Genomic DNA, 20,000 nt, shown 5'->3' on the forward strand with positions numbered 1-20,000 from the left:
GGAAGCCGGAGGGCAGGGCTATAGAAAACAGGAAGTGCCCGTGGGCCTATCAAGAAGCTGGAGTGTTCGCGCTTGCGTTCTGCCGGGGAGCGGGGCAGCCATGGGAGCCGTGACGCCGGGCTTTGTGGATTGTCACTGCCACATCTCCTCGGTCGACTTCGACTCGGTACGTGAGGCCGCGGCGGGGCGGGAGCGAGGAGAGCCCGGGGGGGCCTTTTACGGCCAGGCCCCGGTCCGCCGCTGGCTGCCCGAGTCCCGGTGCTCCCGGCGCGGGGGGAGCGCGGGCCCTGGGGGTCCTCTACCCCGAGAGCCTCAGGCTCCTTAGCTCTTCTTCCCGTCAGTTGACAAACATTTATTCAGCGCTTAATATATGCCTGGTAATGTGCTAATGAGTCCGCGCTGGGGAGGAAAAGAGCGGCTCATTTCCCCCTTCCCCGCCCCCGGGACAGTCCCAGCTGTCAATCTTAGTAACTGACATTTCTCCTTACTTACTCCCCACCGGTCGCTGTGCTGGGAGATTATTCGCACATTTGATCCTCCCAACAATGCTGGGAAATAGGCACAATTATCCGTCCCCACTTTACAGATAGGGAAACTGAGTCAAAGAACGATTACCAGCTAGTGATTTACGTCTGGCAGAACTCCCCGAATGATCTATTTTTCTACCTAACTGTCTTTATGGGGGGAGACACGATGCTTTGGAATAGAGAGGAGGCCTTGCTGTGGACAGCTCCCAGCCTGAAAGACCGGCCTAGGAAATCCTTGTGAGGCTGTTGGGTGATGCAGATTTCTGGGAAACCGAACAAGGGTGGGGAAAAAGCATTCCCCAAAAGTTCAGGACTTAAATATATGGAGAACTGAATTTAGCTAACTAATGTTACCATTGTTACATATATATATATATATATATATATATATATATATATATATATATATTTTTTCCCCCCCTGAGGCTGGGGTTAAGTGACTTGCCCAGGGTCACACAGCTAGGAAGTGTTAAGTATCTGAGACCAGATTCAAACTCAGGTCCTCCTGAATTCAAGGCTGGTGCTCTATCCACTGCGCCACCTAGCTGCCCCACCATTGTTATATTTAGAAAAACTGTGCTTCTAATAGACTCTGGAGACAGAGTCAATGAGTTTATGTAACCCTAGGCAAGTCATTTAGCCTCTGCCTCAGTTTGTCCCTCTATAAAATGGGCGTGTCTACCTCGCACTATCGCTGGGAGGATTGGATAGGATAATATTTGTAAAGTGTTTACCATAGTTCCTGGCACACAGTAAGTGCCATATAAAGTTTACAAGGAGCTGCTGCTTCTACTTTTAATGAATTCCAGAGACCCACTATCTATTATGTGATGTCTGGGCCAGCATGGCAATGTATGCAACAAATCAAGAACCAAGGTTTTCTGGCTGAAGTAGAGGATCAGGATATCAACACTTTGCCATTATCTTGTGCTTGGGAAAGTGGAATGGAACATCTCAACAACTTGTACTTCAGCTAGTATTAATGTATAGAAGCTGTTTGTAGCCATTAATTGCAAGTTTAGCTTGAATTAGAGCATTTTGAGGGACCATTAACTTAATTCCTGCTAGAGTTTTTTAATGTTTTAAGAATAGAATTGGCACAAATGCAACAATATGGAAGATGGGGTCACACTTATCTGTGTTCCTATGGAAACTATTTCAATATTTGTTTTATATGGATTTTTATTCACTTTTCAAATATGCTTCTAAAAGATTGCCCCTCAGCTGCTAAGCAAGCATTTGTAGCTTGTATAATAGCAGAATGGGATTGAGCTTAGTGTTGTGACCTGTTTTAAAATAAAAGTATATTGAAATAATTAAGTATTGGGAAATTCTTATGGTCATTCAAAACTGGTTTGCATATAATCCCATTAAGAGAAGTAACCATGAATACATAGAATGAATTCAATTTCTTCAATTGAAGGTTTTAGCCGAGGATTTTATTCTTGGGAGATATATGGAGTGGAGGTGTAATGGTCCAAGGTCCAAGGTATTTCTATTTACTATTTTAAGGTCCTGTACTTAACATCCAAAAGATGTCAATGAGTACAGTTCTGTCCTGCCATTTGGTATATGGCTATCAAGATTGAGAAAAGCTATCAAGTGGAAGGTTAAAGTAAAAGGATTGAGACATAATAAAGTGAGATATGTATCTTCCAGCCTTTTTTGCTACCAAAAAGTCATTGTAACTATAGGTCAAAAATATTGTCCAAAGCCAATTGACTATTATCTAATGTCTATTCAATGTCCTTGCAAGGTAATAGGACAACTTTGTTTAGATAAAAGATAATTTTGAGTCAAAGAAAATGCCTGCTTAGACCTTAAACTCCATTTCTTTCCCTCCATTCTCCATCTTTGCTACTAGGAAGCGAGGTACTGTTGCAAATTGAATTAGGAATGTAAAATGTCAGTAGTGACAACTCAATAAATTCAAAGCAATTTTAAAAAAAAAGTTTACAAGGAGGAGGAAGAGGAGGAGAGGTGTGAGATGAACATTTAAACAAGAGGTAACTTATGCTTACAGTAAAACTTCCTTGGGGAGAAAGAATAAATGACAGGACGGACATCGGGCAACATCAAAAAGCAGATGTCAGGCTTATTCCTCCCTTTGCCTTCTCCTGATCTCTCAAGGTAGAGATCCTTAAGCTTATCAAAGTACTGTCAGAAATGGCTCTGGTCTCTCCCTAGGTAAAAGCAGATCATCGTCACCTCTGCAAAGGCCGTTGTTAGAGTTTCTTCTTTAGAAGGTCAGGACTGGAAGGAGCTAGATGTTATCTAGGCATAGGATCCTAAGCCTTAGACCTGAAAGGCCCTCAGAGAACCTGCAGCTCTGCCTCCTCAATGTAGAGATAAAACTGTATTTGGGATCAGATCATATGTGACTTAATCAAAATTATATAAATTATAAGTCCAAGTCTCTTAATTCCCAGCATATGGTTCTTTAAACTATAACTCTCTAAATTTCTCTTGATTTTCTTTGCCCATGAAAGCATTTCCCCTAGATGAGGGGCTCTCAAACTACAGCCCTCGGGCCAGATGCAGCCGCTGAGGACGTTTATACGGGGATATGGCAAATGGACTGAGGGGTGGAGACAGAGTGTGAGCTTTTGTTTTTACTGTAGTCCGGCCCTCCCAGTCTGAGGGACAGTGAACTGGCCCTTATTTAAAAAGTCTGAGGACCCCTGCCCTAAATCTTTCCCAATTTATCACACATAAATATATAATCGTATTTAATTTTAATGACTCATACAAACATTGGTCAATATGAAAACTCTGAATAACACTAATATTGTACTTGGTTATTTATTAATCTTTATTCATGATATTCCATTCAGAGGTAGCATGATCTACTGGATAGAGAGGTAGTTAGGAACATTTAGGTTTCATTCCAGTCTCTGACCCACACTGCTTTTGTGACCCTGCACAAGACTCTTAATCTCTTAGTACTCTAAGCAACTCTCTAAGACTTTATAAGACTCTACTGTTAGAGAGATTCCTCATCAGAGAATTTCCTATACCAATATAATCATCAATGTAGTCCATAATCCTGTTATACTCATTCTTTTTCTAAATTGCCTGTCTCTTCTTATCATGCTGAACAGTTAAAAAAAAAAAAAAATGGGCATAGGGAAAAGAGGGATAATACAAGCAGGACCAATAATCTTTGTTTACTGTTCAGTTTCCCTAGGTTCCCTTGTTTATCCTTTATTCTGAAACACCACTTAGTATAATTATAATTATAACATATATATAATATATAATAATAATATAATAATATAATAACACCACTTGTGAATGAATATACATTGTTTAATGCAGTGGTCCTCAGACTTTTTAAATAGGGTCCAGTTCACTGTCCCTCAGACTGGGAGGGCGGGACTACAGTAAAAACAAAAGCTCACACTCTGTCTCCGCCCCTCAGCCCATTTGCCATATCCCTATAAACATCCTCAGCGGCTGCATCAGGCTCACGGGCCGTAGTTTGAGAACCCCTGGTTTAATGTATCATTCTGTTTCTCTACATGTATGTTAAATGTGAACCCAATTTGGAACTCTAAAATTGCCCTTTTTTCTATCTAACTATATCGTTATCATTCTTTATGGTTCTTCAGCAAGTTTTCAAATAATTTCATATTCTGGTATATATAGTTATGTAAAATGTAATTTTATATACATATATGTATGCCTTATAATATATTTAAGGTTACTCATCCTATTTTCTAGGATCTTGAAGATGTGTTGGAAAGAGCCAAGAAGGTCAGTGTCTATGGTCTATACTAATTCTATGCAGGTATTGTTTAAGATTGGAAATTTTGGCTTCTTCTCTGGTTGATATAGGCATTAGTAGCATTTCATCATGGTTATGAAGTATCAAATTTAAATTACACTGAAGATATTGGAAAAAAAATTAAAATTTTCTGGACTATTGTTATTTTTTCAAGAAAAAATACTAAAATAACAAGTGATTAATTCTTAGAAAACCTCCTAAGATCTAGCTTTCTTTGATATCTCAGAGAAATGAAAGAGCAGAAAGTAGATACAAATTTTTCTTTCTATAATAGCTAATTTTCAAAAATCCATGCTTATGGAAAATGGAATTTATCAAGATAGTTAAAATTCATAGATGATGTGGAAGTTTTCTTGAACAAATGACACTATCACCCATTTACATACTACTTTTAAGTTTACAAAGCACTTTTCCTTATAATAACACTAAAAGCCAGGTAATAGACATTTCATTATCCTCATTTTGGTCTCAGAGATTTGACTATGGTCACTTATAAGTATGTATTGTTTGGTGCTCTAAATGTTTTTTATTTTCTTGTTTCAGGCCAATGTGTTGGCTATTGTAGCAGTTGCTGAACACTCAGGAGAGTTTGAAAAGATCATGCAACTTTCAGAAAGGTAGCTCCTTTTTTATTTATAAATCTTCATACATACATAAATGCATACATATATCTTTATATAGGCATCTGTGTAGATATATATATAATACATATGTGTGTGTGTGTGTGTATATATATATATATATATATATATATATATATATATATATATATATATATATATATATATATATATATATATATATATATATATATGTATATTCGCATTAAAAGTAGATATGCTGAAACCCAATGAAGTGATGATCATATATAGACTTGAGGTATGAAATTTATAGTCTAAACATTATCAGTGCTTACTGAAAGGGAACAATGACCAGCTTGAATATGGTCTTGAACCATAGTATAACCATAAATATGGTCAATATTTTTTTTCTGGTTATTCTCCAAGATGGGATCTTCTACTTGGTAACTGTTTCTCTATTTTTAGATATATGGGGTTTGTTCTGCCATGCCTAGGTGTTCACCCTGTTCAGGGACTTCTACCAGAAGATCAACGAAGTGTCACTTTAAAGGTACTGTCAGATGGAATAAATAATAATACTAAATGCACAGATGACTGCTAGTAAAGTATTTTTAGTGAAAGTATCAGTTTTTCCAAGGGCTTGTGTTCTATATTATTTAGAATTTTTTTTTCTACATCTGTGATCCTAGTCCATATTTTTAAATAGTTGTTGACTTAATTTTGAAGAGAGGCAGATTGGATACATCGAGTAGAGTAGTGGGCCTGGAATCAGGAAGATTCCTCTTCCTAAATTCAATTCTGGCCTCAGACATTCAAGTATTAGCTGTGTGACCTTGGGTAAAGTCTTCATGAATAAAAAAACAACTGAACAACAACAACTATTTTGAAGAAGTGGCAATTTCTTAGAAGCCTCTTAATGGTTTCAAGAACAAGGTCAAATTTGAGGGGTTTTTTTTTTACAGTGATGATTCTCAGTTCTTATATTTTAATATTCTGTTAACAAGTATTTATTAAGTACCTGCTATTTTTAAAGCACTGTGACTAGTTAGTATCTGGCATAGGGGATACAAAGACAAAAATCAAACAATCCCTGCCCTTAAGAAGCTTATGTTTTATCGGGGGAATTAATATTTCAACTTCCCCCAAAGTTAGGAATCATTGCTGTCATGCCTTCCTCAATTACAGACTAATTAAAAATCAAAGCATAAAAGCTATTAAACTTAGTAGGATAATCATAGTACAGAAATTCAGTAAGTACATCCTGGATTCTCAAAGCAAAGATTCATTAACCCTAATGATACCTCTGTGACTGGCAGGTGATTTGTTTTAAAATGTAATAAAAGTTACAGAGCTCTTAATCATGCAAATTATACAGAGTTTAATATTTACATTATTCAAAATATGTTCTCTCCCTAGAGTCATAAGTTCCTTAAAAACAGAAGCTACATCTTTCTATTTCTTTTAAAATTTCCTAGTAATGTATTGGGCATGTGGTAGATGCTCAAGAAATGGTATTTTAGTTGATGGAGAAAAGCTGAGTTAGAAGTTAAAATATTGGGCTGGAATTATACAAATATTTAGTATGTAATATCTAGCGTGGAATATGAAACTTTTGGCTTGATATTTTGCATGATTCCATGTAATCAAGTAACAAATTAAGGCAAGGTTGTAGATTAAAATTCTGAGGGGCAAAAATTAGCTGCTAAATCCTTGAATCCTTAAAAGTTCTGATACATAGTGTTTGTATGTATACATAAATACATAGATATAATTAAACAAAGTAATTCAAAATAAAGAGGATTACTTAATTGCTTTCAATCTGTTTTATTTAAAACAATCTTATCTTTTCTTTTAGGATTTAGATGTTGCTTTGCCTCTTATAGAAAGTTATAAAGATCACTTGTTGGCAATTGGGGAGGTAAGTCTCCTTTGATTTCGTTAATAAGACTAACAAAGACAATCCCATTCCACAGAAAACACCTCATCTCTAGAGAGCCTGAAAACATTTCTTATTTTTGTTCTAGTCATCAGATTTCCTTGTACTATGCCAATCAATGTCTAACAATTCAACAAATTCAAAGTGCAGAGCACTTTGAGAGTCATTAAGTTAGAAAGGATGTTTACTCTCAGGGATCCTATAGTCTTTGAAGGAAATTAAGACATGTATACAAGTAATTAATAAAAAAGTAGAATAAGTTTAGAAACTAAGAGGTATAAGTATGTGCTTTATAGGAATTAATAGTAAGAAAAGTTTATTCGTGGCTATAGTATTGGAAAGGATTTCAGGAAGGAGGTAGCATTTGAGTTAGACCTGAAGTAAAGCAGAATAATTAAAAATAAAAAAAGAATTAAGAGGCAGAGATATTATATATGAAATTAAGGTATAGAGAAGCACAAAAATGATTCTGGGATTACAAGCATAGATGACTGAGAAAACTGGTGGTACCCTTAATAGAAATAAGAAATGAGGAGGAGAATCAGGTCTTCACAGAATCTGAGTGTTAAAAGGGATATTAGTGACCATATCAGCTATCTGATACACTAAAGGAGTCACCACTGTAACATACCTAACAAATGATCATCCAGCCTAAAGAAAGAACTATAAGGAAGTGGATTCCACCACCTCTTAAGGCAAGCCATTTCACTTTTGGAGAGTTCTAATATTTTTTCCTAGGATCAAATCTAAATTTTTTGCTTTGTAATTTTTCTCTGCTTCTTATTTTGAAAAGAACCTAACTAAACAAAAAGATTTAATCCCTCTTCTACATGACAGCCCTTTCAGATATTTGAAGACAGCTAATATATCCCCACCAGAGTCCCCAGGCTAAACACACAACAGTTCCTTCAACTAATATTTGAATGATATGAACTCAAGGTCCTTCATCGTTCTAGTTGCCTTCCTCTGGGGGACTCTCCAGCCTCTCAGTGCCTTTATAAAACTGTGTCACCAAGAACTGAATATAGCTTTCTGCTGGAATTCTGTCTTCCCAGAAATCAGCTGGAGTCAGGATCACTAAACGTCTTTATTCTTGATCTTTTACAGTCAAGCTCAGGGGGTTAAGTCTAGCTACCTCACACACGCCTTCCTCCCTCAAACACCAGGAGAGACTGAGTCAACTTCTACGTCTCAATTCCTCTCCCTCCTCCTACTCCTCCCACACACATCACTTCCCCCTCTTTGTCCCACCAATCAAGTCAGCACAGAACAGCTGGGGAGGGTCAACCTTCAAACAAGTTAATAGGGAACCGTCCAATTGGCAATTAGTCTCACATGCTTCATTATCCAAGTGCATTGCTCAGTTCTAGCCCTTTACAGCTTTCCAGATGAAATTTGGCTAGAGCAATGTAAATAGAGTGGCTTTTGCCTCTCTATTCCTGGAAGCTACCCTCCTATTAAAGTAGCCCACAGTTGTTATAGTAAACTGCAGCACACTACATACCTGATTCTTATGAGGAGTTATCTGGAGAATAAAGGATTCCCAGTAGCATAGTCTGAGCTTGCAAGTCACTAACATTTCCAACTCTTCAGAAAAACTGATAACTTTCTAAATCTCCTTAACCCTCTTCTATTTGAGGAGCTGATTTTTTTTTTTTTTTTTTTTTTTTTTTTGTACCCAAATGCAAGATTTTACATTTACTCCTTTTGGATTTCATTGTTAAACCTTGAAGATATCTACTTCATTGATAAAAATGCTAAATAATCTAAGAGGGATATGGTACTAGAGACTTCCTATCATTTCAACATCAAATCATTAACAACTATTCTTGGAGTTCCCTCCATCCAACCAACAAGTTCTAAATCTATCTGACTATATTATTATCCAATTGATCAACTTCTCCATCTCTTCTTTTACAGTAATATGAGATAGTCTAACAGAAGCCTTACTAAAATCAAGTAAACTATATCCATAACATTCCCTTGATGTACTAGTGTAATAATACTATCAAAAAAGGAAATGGTCTGCCATTACTTGTTCTTGATGTATTGCTTCCCTTTCAAGCTATTCACCAACCTTATCATTAATGACTTTCAGCAATCATTTTCTCCTTAGCTGACTAGCCCTTCATTTGCAGACTCTTTTTTTCTTCCTTTTTAAAATAAATCAACAGTACATTTGCCCTTTACCAATCTTGTGGTACCCCTCCTTTTCTGGCTATCTAATAGCAAATATCTGTGACCATGGCTCTGAAATTTCATCTATTAGCTCTTTCAGGATGCAAGAATTAGTTCTTATGGGCCAGATGACTCAAATTCATCAAGGGTAACTAAATGCTCTCTTACTGTCTCATTATTCTCTCTTTGTATCAGTTCCATGTTAATCATTTATGTTCCTTTATTTTCAGTGTAAAAGTCATTCTCCTTTTTAGGGAAAAGTGATACAAAATAAAAATTGAATATGTCTTCCTTTTTTCTCCTGTGAAGTCATTGTTCCAGCCACCTCAAGCAAAGAAACTAGCTCTTTTGTGTGATCTTCCTTTTTCTCTTAGCATATCTAAAAAGGGATTTTTGTTGTTTTGTTAATTTTGGCTTTCCTCATTAGCCTGAGCTTTTTTCAAGCTTTAGCATTCCAAACACTCTTTTTATAGAATCATGCCACACTCTTAACATTTATCATCTGTATTTAGCCTTGCTTAGATCATCTGTACACTTATTTTTACAATTAAAGTTGGTTGGTGTGTTCCCCATAAATCTATACCAATGTCTTCAGACAAATTCCTATTCCTCCCAATATTGGAATTGTTTTCTATTGTATTCACTTCATTCTTGAGTATCTCCCATCCCTCCTGCTCTGACTCTCCCTGAAGCATTTTAGTTCATTGGATCCTATCTTTCTTTTGAACCTATTGAGCTGTGTTTTCCCAAAATCTAGGGTACATGTGAGACTCTGAGCAGTTTTTTTTTTCCTTTCCTTTTCTTTAATAAAGTCCAGAATGGAATGAGTATTCATTTTCTCTTAAGATTTCTATTATTTCCATCTCAGCAACCAGTTCTTCTCTGTTAGTGAGAATTATATTCATAATGGAGTTTTCCTTGGTTGTTTCCTTTACCCTTTGAAGAATGAAATTATCACTGAGACAAGTTAAAAAGTTACTAGCTACTTTATTTTTGGCAGAGACTCTTATCTTAAGTCTGGATGAAGTCCCTCATCACCACTAGATTATACATTTTTTCCAGGCTTGTACTCTGTTCCCCGATTCTTCTTTCTTCCTGTAAAAAAATAAATTCAATTTGAGGACCTAGGAAGATATCGAAGTGGTGATACCCCATAAACAGAGGAGAAGAGAGATATTAGAATGGAGTTAGAGATTATACATGTAGAAACCACAGTTGAGAATTTTTTGTATGAAGTGGTAGTTGAAGCTGAGAGATGATACCATTCAAAAGAAAGAATATGGAAATAGTAGTAGGACAAAGACAGAGCCTTTAGTACTTATAGTTAGAAGATAGGAGAAAAAACAGAATTGAACTAGAATTCCATAGTAAATTTGAGAAATTGGAGAGCAGCCTAATGTTCTCCTCACAGGACTTTCAGAGTTGAAAAAATAGTTCAATGGTACTTATCTTCATTTTTTTATATGATGAACTATTATTCTTTCCTTTACAAAGTCATTGTTTGATTTAGAACAGTTTTTAGACTTCTACATAAATAATTCTGAAACTGAATTTAAGAAACTGAAAGTCTCAGATGACGATCTCTGATGTAATATAAATATTTTCCAGTGGGTAAAGCATGGACATCACTTGATAGTATTGAAGGTAATACATTCTAACTCTTGAACTCTTATTTTAGTAAAGTTTAGATTATAACAATACACTTACACAATAAAAATGTTTTTTCTCTTATTTATTTGTTTAGAGTTGTCATCAAAACTGCTACTCTTTCTTTTTATCTATTTGCAGGTTGGATTAGATTTCTCCCCCAGATTTGCCAGGACTGACGAACACAAAGAGGAGCAGAGACAAGTCCTTATTAGACAGATCCAATTAGCTAAAAAACTAAATTTGCCATTGTAGGTTAATTAAGTTTTTAAAAAATATTAGCATATGACATTTCTTAAGCATTTACTACCACATTCAAGTTTCTGGGCTAGGTTCAGTTGAAACACAGCTAAGAAGACAGGGTCTCCCTTTAACAGGGGTTCTCAAACTACAGCCCTAGGGCCAGCCGACAGATGGCGTTTATGCAGCCTGCCGGGTTATGGCAAAATGGGCTAAGGGGTGGAGATAGTGTGAGTTTTTGTTTTTACCGTAGTCCAGCCCTCCAACAGTCTGAGGGATAGTGAACTGGCTCCCTATTTAAAAAGTTTGAGGACCACTGCCCTTTAAGAAGCTTTCAGTCTAGCAGAAGTGCTAAGGTATATACACAAATAACTTTAATAAAACTCAGAATATGACCAATGGACAAGAAGAATACAAATAAAATATTCTGAGTTCAGATGAAAGATATCATTGTCCACTCTAGTGGGGATTCAGAGAAGACTTTGTAGAGGAAATAATGTTTTAGATAGGCCTCTAAACATTTCCACAGGTAGAGATGGGCAAATGGGCATTCAAGATTCAGGGAAGAGCATGATTAAAGAAGACAAGCAGTCACAAAAGCTTAGGACATGCAGAAGACAGCCAGTTTGGCCAGAGTAGGGAGAATAGGATCATGGATTTGGAGCTAGACAGAACCTTAAAAGATCTTAACTCCCTCATTTAGAAGAAAAAATTAAGATCCAAAGATAGCCCAAATGATTTTTTCAAGATTACGCAAAGATTCATTAACAGAACCAAGAACTCAAACTAGGCTGACTTGACTCCAAGCCTGATACTTTTTCCCACTTCACTGGAGTTGCACAAAATAAGCCTGGAGAAGTGGAGTAGAACTAGGTAGTGAAGGCTTTGAATGGCAGGCTGAGGATCCATTGATCAATGATTTTCCTTAGAAAGAGTCTTTATCTTCCCTCTCAAGTAGATGTCTGCCTGTGTAACTAAGCAGAATAGCCTGATTTCTATAGAATTTTAGCCAAAAGAGAAATGTGATTTTTCTTTTCTAGAAACGTCCACTCACGCTCAGCAGGCAGACCAACTATTAATCTCTTGCGTAAAGAAGGTAAATGGGTTTTGGGCAGCATGTGTTTCTCTAAGCAAAGAGTGTTTTTTAACCATTTGTAGTACAAACATCACAAAACTAAATGAGGTCATTAGGCTGTTGCCCACAAAGTGGCCTACTTCCCCAAAAATAAGCATCTTTTTTATGTATAGTCAATACAATGGCTAACATAGCTTAGCAATGTGTTTTAAAGCCCTGTGGAACCTTGGAAGCAAGAAATGCATGTCTGAACAACCAAATGTTAATGAAAAGGATTTTGATTTGGTTCTATTACATCAATAGATTATCGTTTGCTTAACTATTAATTTTGTAGATCATTTACCTCTTGTTCTCCATCTCCTAATTAATGGCTTAGAGGATTTCTTTAGAGTAAACATATTATTTGTCCATTTTGTTTTATGAAAGCAGCTCTGGAAAAAGTTTGATAATAATACTACTGAATACTAGTAGCCCAAACCATTTGAGCCATTCCAACTCAGTCTACCATTCTGGGGATGACTGATTTCCTGTGTTGTGGATCACAGCTTCACTTCTCAAGAGTAAGACAAGGATGAAATAAAAGGGGACAATGAAGCAAAATACTGTCCTTGTATCCTTTTTGCTTCTTTGTATATCCACCAAGTGGTTATATGTTATCAATAAACTTTAGTTCATTGATTAAATAAATGAAACTAATGAAAGCATAAACTAGAAAATCTCTTGGGCCCTTTTCAGTTCTAAAATTCTGTGATTCCATAGCTTAAAGTCTGTTATTTATACTTGAGGAAAGTATTTTGTAGATCTTAAAGTGACATATGAACAAGAATTTTTCCCCTTACTATTATGGTTTTCCAAAGCCAGGGATATTCAAGAATTGACTATTATTACCTATTCTAATATCATATATTCTTGACATTTTAGAGTGCAAGTAGTGGCATCCCATTATCATTGTGGTCAACATTTATTTAAAACCTCTGATCTCTTTTTCAGTTTTATTAATGAAGAATCCTCTTTTAAAGCAATCAGAATGGAATGTGTATTTATTTTTGCTTTTTGAGAGGTGCTGAAAAGGTGCTACTCCATGCATTTGATGGCCGTCCATCTGTAGCCCTGGAAGGAGTGAGTGCAGGATACTTTTTTTCAATTCCTCCTTCTTCTGCAAGGAGTGAACAGGTGAATTCTATTTCTAAATTTCAACATGGTTATTATAATCTACCAAACAAGTTTTATTTAACATTCCTGTAGTCTTTTTTTTTTTTTTCCCTCAGCAAAGACTTGATAAAATTGCATTTTTCTTCTTGGTCAAAAATCCCATGAGATGGAAATTCCATTCCTAAAAATAGTAGTTAATTTAGAGGTATCAAAAAATGCGTCTTATGACAAAATTTTATGCTGTGGTAGCCTAATTGAGTGCTGAGTAGAAAGAAAGCATTTCATGGCACTATTAATTCTGATGTGGCTGGTAGTATTATATTTTTCTAAACTACAAAGCTTTTGAATTCTGAAATATAGTAGATGACAAGACTATACTAAGAGATGGCAATAGATGAGAAATAATATTTCAATAGGAATTTGATAATTGATGACTTGTTAGTTGAGTCCATTTCCTAACATTGACCTTCATATTCCTTTGGAAAATACTAACAACCTATATTTTAATCATGACCCACCACTGAATAAACAGGACACTTAATCCTGCTTGTTTCTTTATCTGTAAAGTGTAATACCTCCCCTACTACTTCACAGAGTTGTCATAAAGATAAAAGTAGATAATTTATAGAAAGAACTTTGCAGGGCAGCTAGGTGGCGCAGTGGATAGAGCACCAGCCCTGAATTCAGGAGCACCCCAGTTCAAATCTGATCTCAGACACTTAACACTTCCTAGCTGTGTGACTCTGGGCAAGTTACTTAACCCCAGCCTTGGGGGGGGGGGTGGAATTTGCATATAGTAAAGCAATATAACTATTAAAATGCATTATAAATATGAAATTAAGATTCTAATATTTTAATGCAGATATTTGATCTATATCACTTAAATTTAACTTATATTTTAATACTTATTCATTTTTCCTTCAAGAAACAGAAACTTATAAAGCAGCTGCCTTTATCTTCTATATGCTTAGAAACAGATTCACCTGCATTGGGATTAACAAAACAGGTAAATGATATTTCTACTTTAATTGCGATTTAATTCTTATGTATTTTTAAATTATATTGTAAATACAGTATTGAGAGAATTGGACCACAACTTGCCTTATGGTTTCTCTGTGTTGTGTTAGGCCTTTATTTATTTATTTGTTTTTCATGTAGTTATACTCTGAGAGTTCTGATATGATCTGGGATTTTTACTAATTTATGAATTAAAAAGTAAATGAACCAGATTCTAATAGAATTCTGCTTTCTCTAGTGTCTTCTGTTTTGTTGTAGAAGTAATAGAGTAGTGTGATGTGAATTCTTTGTCTCTGTCACATGTTAAGTTTCTAAAAGGAAGAACAAAGGCATTGTGGACTAAGCTAGACTTAGGAAAACCTGGGTTCTAGTTCCCTGGCACCTTACTGACTTTCTGACCCTGGACAGGTCACCTAACCCCTGTGTCCCAGACAGCTCTAAGAGTCTAAGATGAGCACTTGGTGATTGGCTTCAGTAGAAAGCATTTCCCTTCTGGGTGTTTACATCCTGAACTGATGAGATCCCAGTGTTGGACCCAGAAAAGCAGGGGGTATCAGGGAAGAGACCACATCTATTTTGACTTCTTACAATATCCAAAAGTGCATCACTTATTCACATATGGGTGCTTTGTTAAGTTTCTTTTGGTTGTGATGCCATAAGTACTTGAGAGAACATTGCTTAGTATTCTCTTTATATCCCTCAGCTTTGTGACCTTGGGCACTTCTAAGTTCCAAAGTAGATTTTGTGATGTAAGTGGTCATGGGGGGTGTGGGCTATTTTTCCTATCATCTGTTTAATGATCCCACAATAGCCTTTTAAAGTAGCACTTTCTTCTATTGAATCAAATGCTTTGTAGTTAATGAACAAACACATAGGGATCTTGTATCCTCTGCATCTTTCAGTGATTTGTGAGATTGACAATGATGTTTTCTTAGAATATCATTTATGAAAACCTTTTTTCTCATACTTTCATTAAGGATGCTTTAGATGCCTAAGTAATTTATTCTCATAGAGACCTTATAAAAATGGAAAAATAAGCTTATGAATTGGTGATTATTTCCCCTATCACTTTTTTGGTGACAAAAGCTATAAAAATATAGATATTTTCTGTTTTTCATCCACTCATTGTCCCAAATTTCATCCTTAAATGCCCCTGAAATGATATGGCTTATTTAGTTTTATTGATAATTTTTTTGTATCTTTTGTACATTTGGTTTTTTTTCTCCACTGCTTTTTATTGTTCTGAGATACTACTACTTGTGATCTCCCCCCCATCTTCCATAAAATTTTATAAATAAATTGATTTTCTAATTTGCCTTCTATATTTACCTGCTTGGATTGGGTCAGCATTCAGAGTCTGTTAGGCTCCTTATTAAGATGGATTTAAAAAGTTGATTAAATTAGGAAATGGTAATATCTGTATTGATGTCCTTTTATCCATTTTCTGCTTTCTGAAAGCAATTTAAATGTTTCTTCAAAAAGTTGGGCTAGAATTGCCTTATTTGAATAATGTTTTCAATTTTTTTTCTTCTCATTTGTTATTAATTTTAATCTTTACCAAGTCAGGGATCTAATTATATAGCAAGAGCTTATTCAAAAATGACTCATATATCATAATCAAGTTGTTTCCTATCAGAATCAGTTCAATGTTTTTGTTGTTGGAGTTTTGGGGGGGAGGAGAGGTGGAGTAAGTCATAATTGTTTAAATTATTTTCAGCCTCATTTTAAAGAAAAGTGTTACTATAAAGAAAAGCTTGTGTATAGGATTCAAGTCTTTGACCTTTCTCATTTTTTAGCCTTAAACCATATTTCCTAGCAAGATTTCTTTGCTATCCTTCCCTGTACTCAACTTCTCATTGAAGCCACTGAGAAAATTTTGATTTAATTTGAAGGGGTCTTAAATTCTTCATAAAATTTCTCTTTGATGTCTATTTTGATACAAAAATTGCAGTTGTCTTCATGGTGATATAGTTCCTCCCCTTATCATAAATAGTGTAGTATGAGATGATCATCAGGTGTTTTCTGAGATGATATTTCTTGTTGCCTTTCAGCATATGTTAAAAACAACTCTGTTAACTCTTAATAGCCACGTCGTAATTTGCCCTTTAATGTCCTTATCATAGCAGAAGTGGAAAGGGGCCATGTGGGAAACTGAGGCCATTTTGCATTTTTCTTTATATCATAAATAACTGTAGCTTTGGAACTCATCATTAAGTTACCTGGCTACTGGAGTTGGGCTTCTCTGTACTAACTACGCTGTCCCTTGGAAAGCAGACATGGTCGCTTCCTTGAACCTCATCTGAAGGCTGACTAGCATAGCAGAACCTGCCTGATCCTGCATTCTACTAGCGTCAAAATAGGATTTTGTAGAGGTTTAATATTTACATTTGTTCAAAGTGTTTCATACTACATTGTCATCTTCAATATTATCTTATAAGTGATCTAATGAGCTATGAGTCCTTACTGATTTATAGTGATTTTTTTCAGGCAAAGTATGAACATGTATGTTTTTGCTGAGTTGTAGCATCTTTGAAAATAAAATACAGTGACTTGATTTTTATTTTTAGTAAAAAGTAGTGCATCTGTTTCTATCTGAAGTTTCTGTTACTTGTCTTATTTCCTTCAGGTCCCAGAAATTTGGTACTGTGAGGTGTCATAGCTCATCAGATCTATTTTTCTGTGTTATAGGAGCGGAATGAACCTAGGAATATTTCCATTTCTGCAGAATTCATTGCTCAGGTGAAAGGGATCTCAGTGGAAGAAGTTATAGAAGTGACAACTCAGAATGCTTTGAAATTGTTTCCCAAACTCCGGCATCTTCTTCAAAAATAACCTGCCAGATTTCCTCCAGGAAAATAATTTCCTAATAAACCACCTGATGGCAGCATTGAAAAAAATTACATTTTTTGACCAAAGAAAGAACATGGTCTTTATAGGGGCCACCAGCATAGAATTATGGATAACTTTAAATTGTTATCAGTTCAATTTATGAAAAATAAACTCTATTGGCATTTCTGGATCCAGGGTATAGCTCCAGTTCTGCCACTGACTGTGTGTTGTTTAAAAGTTAATCAAATGGTTAGGGAAGAGGGTGGGACCAAATACAGCTATTGTTGCTCTTGCTGCTGCTTTCACTAGTGCCTCACAGAACAGAGTGGTATCATTTATTTAGGTAAAGGAATTCATGTAGGTGAGAAACTCTGCCTAACTTATTTTGTTTAGTTCATGGCAACTACCATACCTAAATGTCTAACTAAAAATATGCCAGTTTTTTTTTTTCAGTCTGATTTTGTCACATTTCATTTTTTTCATATAAATTAAGAAAAGTTTGATTTTAAATGTCATTGCTTTTTTACTAGCTACAGCAACATTAATTTTTACATTTATAATGTGAAGTATACATATTAATGGAATGTATAAATTTATAATTTTCAGAAAGAATTTGTGTAATTATCAAATTACTATTGACAAATTGCCATTTGAGTCCTATATTAATAAAACTTGGTATATAAAGCTATAAAGAATGTGAGCCATACAAGAAACTGGAAACTGAGTGGATGCCCATCAGTTGGGGAATGGCTGAATAAGTTATGATACATGAATGCTATGGAATATTATTATTCTATAAGAAATGATCAGGAGGAGGATTTTTGAGAGGCCTAGAGAGACTTACATAAACTGATACTAAGTGAAATGAGCAGAACCAGGAGATCATTGTATCCGACAATATCAGTATTATACGATGATCAATTCTGATGAACGTAACTCTTTCCAACAATGATTGATGTCATTCCATTGATCTTGTGATGAAGAAGGCTATCTACACTCAGAGAGAGGACTTTAGGAACTGAATGTGGATCACAGCAACATTCTCACTTTTTTTTGTTGTTATTCACTTGCATTTTGTTTTCTTACACACTTTCTTTTTTTGATCTAATTTCTCTTGTGCAGCAAGAGAATTGTATAAATATGTTTATACATATTGGATTTGACATATATTTTAACATGTTTAACATATATTGAATTGCTTGCCATCTAGAGGAGGGGGTGGGGGGAAGGAGGAGAAAATCTGAAACACATGCAAGGGTCAATGTTGTCAAATTATCCATGCATATGTTTTAAAAATAAAAAGCTTATCAAAAAAAAATGTGAGCCAGAAACAGGAGATACCCATTTCCTAATAAATTTAGGAGAAGGCTTTGCCTATACACACACCAGGACCCTCAAGATGATTATGTTAGATTGGTCTGTTTCCCTACTTCTGATCATCTCTACCACCTCCTTATTTTTTACTGGTCTGGTGGGGAGGAAGTAAGAATATATATGTGAACCTTTAGAGTACTACAGAAAGTTTCAATTTACATTTATATGTAAACTGATAAAGCAAATGATATCTCTCATCTTTGTATTTTCTTGCTTCTATGATTATACCTAAGGTAGTTGTCATCACTTCTTTATTATCGGTTATTTATTAACCGATTAGTTATGTTAACCTTTAGATAACACTGCTATTCATAAAGTCCTGGACTCGATGACTCCTCACTCTTCCTCACCCCACACATTCAGTTGCTGAATTTTATCCACATCTTTTGCATTTGATCCCTTTTCTCTACACAATGATCACCATACTCCAACTCCTCATTACCTTTCTTCTGGATCATTCCAGTGGCCTTGTTGTAGATTTTATTGCCTCAAGTCTCCCCCTGGTTCCAACTGAGCCTCCACACAGCTGCCAAAATGATTTTCCTTAACCTCAGATATGACCATCTTATTCAAACCCTGTTGTATAAATTCCTGTGGCTTCCCACAGACAAAGCCAAAAAATGGCTTATATAACCCTTCATGACACAGACCCAACTTATGTTTCCAGCCTCATTGGACATTTTACTCAAACATCCTCACTCTTAACAAGCTCAGTCTCCACACTAGCTTCCCTGTTCATCACAGTGACTTTGCATCTTCTATTTGTGTGACTTTTCACAGCTATCCCCTCTGCCTACCTAGGATGCATTCTTCCTTATCCCCCTCATAATCTCCCCAGCTACAATTCAAACTTATCTACTATGGGAAGCCTCTCCTAATTCTTTCCAAATACAAGTGTTTTCCAAACTACTTTGTATATAATTGCTTTGCATTGTTAGCATTTATTTTATTAGTATATGTAGTATAAACACTATATTGTGTATATAGCTACATGTATATGTGTGTATGTATACATACACATACACACAACTTCTCCCCCCCCCATAAAATGTAGGCTCTTCATGAGTAACAACTGTTTTATTTATATCCCCAGGGCCTGCTATGAGCTTAATAATAGCTTGTTGATTCATAACAGCAGAATGCAGGCTCTCCCCACCTAAAAAGGTAGAATGTATTCTCAGCAACAGATTGTGTCTGCTGTCTGAAGATCTACCTGGCCAAGCACAGAAAGATTCATCACTAATAGGTTAACCATTAGGGGATAAATTCTTGTTTGTGACATCCTGCAAAACATGAGAAAATACAATATATCTCCCTTCTGCTTCAAGGATAGTTGGAAATTGTTCCAATATAGTTCCAGATTGTTGGAAAGGTGGAGCAGAAAGTCCTAAAAATTACACATTTTTAGATAATCTATAAGCATTAAATGTAATTTGGTACTCAGGAAGTGAGATCCTTATCCAACAATCAAATAGTTAATCTATTACTGGAAGAACTGAACTGGCATTTATTAATATTGATATGTTTGCTCTTAGTTAAAAAACCAAAGACAAATGGCAGCTAAATAGAAGGTTGATTCACATTTCCAAGAAGAAGGAAATGAGTCAACGGAGTTTGTTTTACTATATTTGTGGAGGCAACAAGAGGCATTATTTTG

General features: G+C 35.6%; 1 protein-coding gene across 1 annotated transcript; it reads left to right on the plus strand.

Annotated features, from left to right (window-relative positions):
* Positions 1-25: 25 nt before the first annotated feature.
* TATDN3 (TatD DNase domain containing 3) lies at positions 26-18,287 on the plus strand. The gene is made up of 10 exons (XM_074309120.1): positions 26-166; positions 4,251-4,283; positions 4,858-4,931; positions 5,361-5,445; positions 6,751-6,813; positions 10,798-10,907; positions 11,937-11,992; positions 13,032-13,144; positions 14,049-14,129; positions 16,829-18,287. Exons 1-10 carry the CDS (start codon positions 101-103, stop codon positions 16,970-16,972), a joined length of 825 nt encoding a protein of 274 aa, XP_074165221.1. The 5' UTR covers positions 26-100; the 3' UTR covers positions 16,973-18,287.
* Positions 18,288-20,000: the final 1,713 nt, after the last annotated feature.

The sequence above is a fragment of the Sminthopsis crassicaudata genome, chromosome 4, assembly GCF_048593235.1.
Source record: "Sminthopsis crassicaudata isolate SCR6 chromosome 4, ASM4859323v1, whole genome shotgun sequence".
Taxonomy (NCBI): Eukaryota; Metazoa; Chordata; class Mammalia; order Dasyuromorphia; family Dasyuridae; genus Sminthopsis; species Sminthopsis crassicaudata.